Genomic DNA, 5,674 nt, shown 5'->3' with positions numbered 1-5,674 from the left:
GGCAAATAGTACGGCATTAAAAGATAATGGTATTAATTTAAGCCTTAAATGGGAAATTTTTGCTTTTAGCAAAATCATATTTGGGGAAATTTCTGCTAGAAATAGCAGCTAAATCACCGTTTTTGGCAAAATATTTGGGGAAATTTCTGCTTTTGGCAAAATCATATTTGGCGAAATTTCTGCTAGAAATAGCAGCTAAATCACCGGTGATTTAGCTGCTATTTAGCTGCTATTTCTAGTGTTTTAGCTTTTTCTGCAGGTGTTCTTAGCTTTTTCTGCATGTGTTCTTAGCTTTTTCTGCAGCTAAATCACTGTTTTCGGCAAAATCATATATATATATATATATATATATATATATATATATATATATATATATATATATATATACATATACATATACATATACATACACACACACATCAATCAAATGCATAAAAATTCACTTACCTTCTATGTTTCTTGCATCGATATCTGGACATTCTTTAGAATTTAGAATTTTAGCACAGAGTTTGGTATTTTCTGGAGATTAAGAAAATAAATACATATATATGTCTGTGTGTGTGTGTGTGTGTGTATGTGTTTATGTGTGTGTGTAAAATTTTCCAGATCCGATAGAATTAAGTATTTAAATGGTAAAAGCACCAAGGTAGATTTTGTAAAATGAATATGCCCTTATTAACCTGGTGTATGGAACATAAATCAATATGAAGTTTTAATGAAAGATTTTAATTTAAATTTCTTTAAAACATGAAGTTTATATGATAGAACTGGAGAAGAGAGTGTCTCAGGCATTTTAGTATCAAAAGGGTTAACTTCTCAAATATTTAATGTCACTAGGTTGGAGTTTAAATAGAAGTGATGTAGAGATGGTGTTGAGGAAGAATTTGGCCACCGTATGCTTCTATGCTTACAGATTCATATACTTACGATCTTGGACAGCTTTGTGCAAGAGATTGGTTGGTCCTTGATACCGAAGGGCAGCAGGTGGTGGTTTACCAGAAATGAAGCTTGTCAGACAGCATGGCAATCCAGCTGGTTTGTGCTGATGGATCTTGATCAGTCTATCAATACCTATTGATTAAGAAGCAAATAAGAAGAAAAATCACAAAATAAATGACACTTTGATAATTTATCAAACCTAGAGTAATGTAAGGAGTGCAGGAGTGATGTACATTGATCATAAAGAAATTACAAAAATGAATAAACATGGTCATTTGTAATGATATAATTTCTATTATTGTGCTGAATATGTATATAAGTTGGCATACATGTGTATGTGTTTATTCACTGCCCATATCCTCTCTTATACTAATCTCTTTGGTCTTTGATGGTTTGCTCTGGCACTTCATCCCTACCATCTTATCTTCTTTCCAGATACTCTTACCAACCCTTACATAGTGCAGGGTAGCCATGGATCTCCTCTATAGCAACATACCTACACTTGTACCTCTTATGATACTTTAACATCCCAACACCTGGCACAAAACTACCTCCCCATTTCTCAAACATTCTCCCTCTGCACTGTGTCAATATATAGATAGATGGAAACTGTAAAGAAGCCTATCAAACACACACACACACACAAATTTATGTATTTATCAATATTTTCCAACAAATAGATGTTTGCCTCTCTCTCTCCTTCTCTCTCTCTCTCCTTCTCTTTCTCTCTCCTTCTCTCTCTCTCTCACTCTCTCTCTCTCTCCCTCTCTCTCTCTCTCTTTCTCTCTTACCTTTTCTATCTCCTTCTCTCATACTGAGGACCCTCTTCAAATCATATAATCTTAAACATAATTTCTTCCTTTCTCTTTTCTAGCTATTTAAATGTTACAATAACTACACACACACGCACACACACACACAGACAAACCAAAAATAAAAGCAAAAACAACAAAAGTCAAAAGCACATACACAGTGAAGGTATTAGGTTGATTGATGTTCAGTTTAAGATGGAACACATGCGTACATACACACACGCACACACCACATGACCGGTCCACACCAGCATAGAAAAGTGGCTGTAAAAATGATGATAGACTCAACACACACACACACACGCACACACACACACACACACACACACACACACACACCTACACACACACATTTGCATGAGTATGCATGTGCAGAGATAGAATACCTAAAAGCAATAGGAGGATGGACACTTAAAAATGCAGTTTAAAATATAAATATTTATTCCAGACTGATAAACAGAATCAATTACTTGACACAAAGTCCACACGAAATACAAGCACTACCATCTTCCCACCTACATTTATCTCTCAGACACAGTGCTAATGAATCACCGAAGTTTACAGTAAACAACATCACCGTCAATCTGACAAGTCAGGCAATGAAAGTTGCGATATTTATAGAATTGGTAGAACAGCAGACAAGATTCTTTGCTCTGCTAAATCATGTCTTCTGTGTTCAAATTTCATTATGGTTGATTCTCGTCATCATTTAACGCCCATGTTCCATGCTGGCATGTGGTGGTCTTACTGGAAGTTGTATATAGTGTGATAGAGACAGAGAACAGAAGAGATTTGCTGCTCAGGGGCAGAAAATTGCTTCTAAGCATTTCCTTCTTCTGCTTTCTTTTGGATGATTCAATAAAATCCAGTAGGTCCAGACACTGCATTGTGCTCCAGTGTCTGCTTTGGCCTGATTTCTACACCTGGATGCCCTTCCTACTGCCTAGTGGCATTTCTTCTGGCTGTTTACATTCTGTGTTCAAATTCAGTTCAGCTTAACTTTGCTTTTTCTCCTTTAGGGGTTGATAAAATAAAGTACTAGTCAAGAATTGGGGTTGATGTAACTGACCTCCTGCTCCCCCCAAATTTCAGGTCTTGTGCCTATAGTAGAAATGATTAGTAGTCAATTTATTTATATTTAACCAATAAATTAATTGATTGCTTGATTAATTATTTAAGCAATCAATCAGTGACACTTTGACTAATCTAGCTGATTGACTGACTGACTGAATGATCAATCAATCAATCAGCTAGACTTTGAAAAATCTAGCTGATTGGCTGACTGTAGCATAAAGGACTACAAAAAAAAAAAAAAAAGAAAGAAAGAAAAGATGGTGCCTACAAATTCAAAAGATGTCTATTGACAGAAAACTTAAAGGTCAGAATATCAAAGTACAAAGGAATAAAGGAATACAAGACAATAGTAGTGAGTTCCAGAGAGCAGTAGTTTGAGGAAAGAAGCCATTAGAATAAAAGGACTTAAGAAGCTTAAAAGAAACAATGTGCCAGAGAACAGTTGCAGATGACATGTTAAAAGGTTTTGAGAGAAGGTTCCAGATCAGAAAGTTCATCAGAGCAACAACCATGGAAATACTTATAGAAAAGACACAACAGCGATACACATTTTGATAATGAGGCAAAGACTCTAATTTAGTGGAAAGATTGGTTTGATTGGAAGATCAACTGCCACCACCACCACCACCATAATCTTATTAAGAATAAAAAACAGTCTGAAGAAATTCTTTGATGCTTGTCACATTAACCATTGATGGTGGTCTACTATAATCTCCAACTATGAGACTTAATCACACATTATTCACCCACCTGTCTTCTCCTTTGAGACAAAAGAAAATGGAGAAAGAACTATGAAACACTAACACCAAACTGTCAAACAAATTTTCTTTGCAATTGCTATAACCAAGTCTACCCAGTCAATCACTATCAAGTCTGCAGTTAATGTGAAGTGAAGCCATGATTAACAAGTAAGATTAATATTTTTATTTGAATTTTTTCCCATCACACCATCTTTAGTTCCAACAAAAGCTTACCTTGTGTTATAGGTCCACAGTCGATCTGGAAGCAGTTGTCAAACTTGTGTGCAGCATGAAAATGGTAAACTTTACCATCTTGCAACATGGAGATTACTTTGTCATTCTGCTTGATGCGGCTTTCTCTCAGCAGGAATCTTCCATTAATTTTCTTTAAACGGTCCATGTCTGTAACAAAGGGAGTAAAATTAATAAAGACACATGCACACACACACACAATTTGTGGAAGTATCATTTGAAAAACTGTGTGAACTATTTCCTCTTCAGTTTTATAGTAGTTATAGAGCAGAGTTGGTAGAAGAAAAAAGTTGTACTGAAATATGATAGAAAAACTGACACACAACAGGCTTCCTTCAGTTTCTGTCAACCAGATCAACTCACAAGGCCTTGGTCAGCTTGAGGCTATAGTAGAAGACATCTGTTCCAGGTGCCATGCAGTGGAAATGTCCTCTGAACCATGTGGTAGCAAAGCAAGCTTCTTATCACACAACCATGCCTACTTCTTTTAGTTTCTATCTGCCAAATCCATTCCAAGGCTTTGGTCAGCCTGGAGCTATAGTAAAAGACTCTTGCCCAAAGTGCTAAGCAGTGGGACTGAATACAAAACCATAGGGTAAAAATTGCTGGTTGGCCAGGTGAGTCCTTAATTGGTAATCTAGCTGAATGAGCTAATAAAAATTGTGTTCAGAGATGCAACAAAACACCTATAGTGGGGGGGAAAAATGACCTATCTTCTTGTTTCTAGCAGAAGCACACCCTGTCAATGAACTTTAACCTTTTAGGCTGCTGATAACCCAGATATATCACCCTAAGCCTAATTGGTTCACACACAATGACAAGTATATATGCAGTTCTTGTGTCCTATAAGCTACTACAGCCTATTGATCACAATACTTTTAATTCACTATGACTCACATATACACCCAATACAATGAACAAAAAGAAAATTTTCTTTATTCACATGAATCAAAAAGAAAGGTAATGTTATACTTTGCAGACTAATCTTAAGTAACACACACACACAGCTGTGTAGTTAAGAAGTTCATTTTGCAACTAAATACTATTGGAACTTGATCCCAATCCATGGCATTTTGGGCAAGTGACTTCTACTATAACTTTGAGTAGACAAATACCATAAGAGTGATCTTTGGTAGTGAGAAAGTGTACAGAATCCCATCATACTATCTACAGCAGTACATATTCTAAAACTGGAATGATACAGAGAAGACTAGCATGGCCTCTGTGCAAGGATGATATGAAGTTTTTCCATATTTTTCTAATCACTGAGAGAGAGATGACGTGTTTGGGTAGGCTACAGGAGTGGAGTAGAGATACAGAACAGGTATAGTGCATGAGTAAAAAGATAATTTGGTGGTATGGGGATGGGGAAAGCCACTGTAACATGTGGGTGTGGAGGACAATTATCTATAATATTATTCTATGTAAGGCGGTGAGCTAGCAGAAACGTTAGGGGCGAAGTGGTTAATGGTATTTTGTCTGTCTTTACGTTCTGAGTTCAAATTCTGCTGAGTTCGACTTTGCCTTTTATCCTTTTGGGGGTCAATAAATTAAGTACCAGTTGCGTACTGGGGTCAATCTAATTGACTGGCTGCCCTCTCCCAAAATTTCAGGCCTTGTGCCAAGAGTAAAAAGGAATATTATTCTATGTGTTTCTACATTCCTGTGTGATTTGTCTGCGTGTTACATTTACACCAAGGGAAACAATAACTTGAATGGAGAAATATATAGAGAAGGAGGAGGAGGAAAAAGGGAAGCAAAGAAAAGAAAGAGATGGAAATAGTGGAATCAGCGAAGAAATAGAAAGGGAAAACATGAGAGAGAGAGAGAAAGAGAGAGAGAGAGAGAGAGAGAGAG

The 5,674-nt window shown here is 36.5% G+C and overlaps 1 protein-coding gene and 1 pseudogene across 1 annotated transcript in view; one reads left to right on the top strand and one right to left on the bottom strand.

Moving 5' to 3' along the window:
* The window catches only part of LOC128250050 (tyrosine-protein kinase HTK16-like), a 31,730-nt gene that overhangs the window by 9,232 nt on the left and 16,824 nt on the right, over positions 1-5,674 (bottom strand). The window contains exons 2-4 of the mRNA XM_052974722.1: positions 3,800-3,967; positions 928-1,071; positions 448-519 (exon numbers count right to left, since the gene is read on the bottom strand). Of these exons, the coding sequence (XP_052830682.1) occupies positions 448-519; positions 928-1,071; positions 3,800-3,967 (384 nt within the window). The remainder of the gene's footprint in view (positions 1-447; positions 520-927; positions 1,072-3,799; positions 3,968-5,674) is intronic.
* On the top strand, positions 4,978-5,075 carry LOC128250187 (U6 spliceosomal RNA; annotated as a pseudogene).

The sequence above is a fragment of the Octopus bimaculoides genome, chromosome 19 (genome assembly GCF_001194135.2).
Source record: "Octopus bimaculoides isolate UCB-OBI-ISO-001 chromosome 19, ASM119413v2, whole genome shotgun sequence".
In the NCBI taxonomy this organism is placed as follows: domain Eukaryota; kingdom Metazoa; phylum Mollusca; class Cephalopoda; order Octopoda; family Octopodidae; genus Octopus; species Octopus bimaculoides.
Note: the sequence above shows the minus strand (reverse complement) of the source record. Positions and strands in the feature narration are given on the sequence as shown.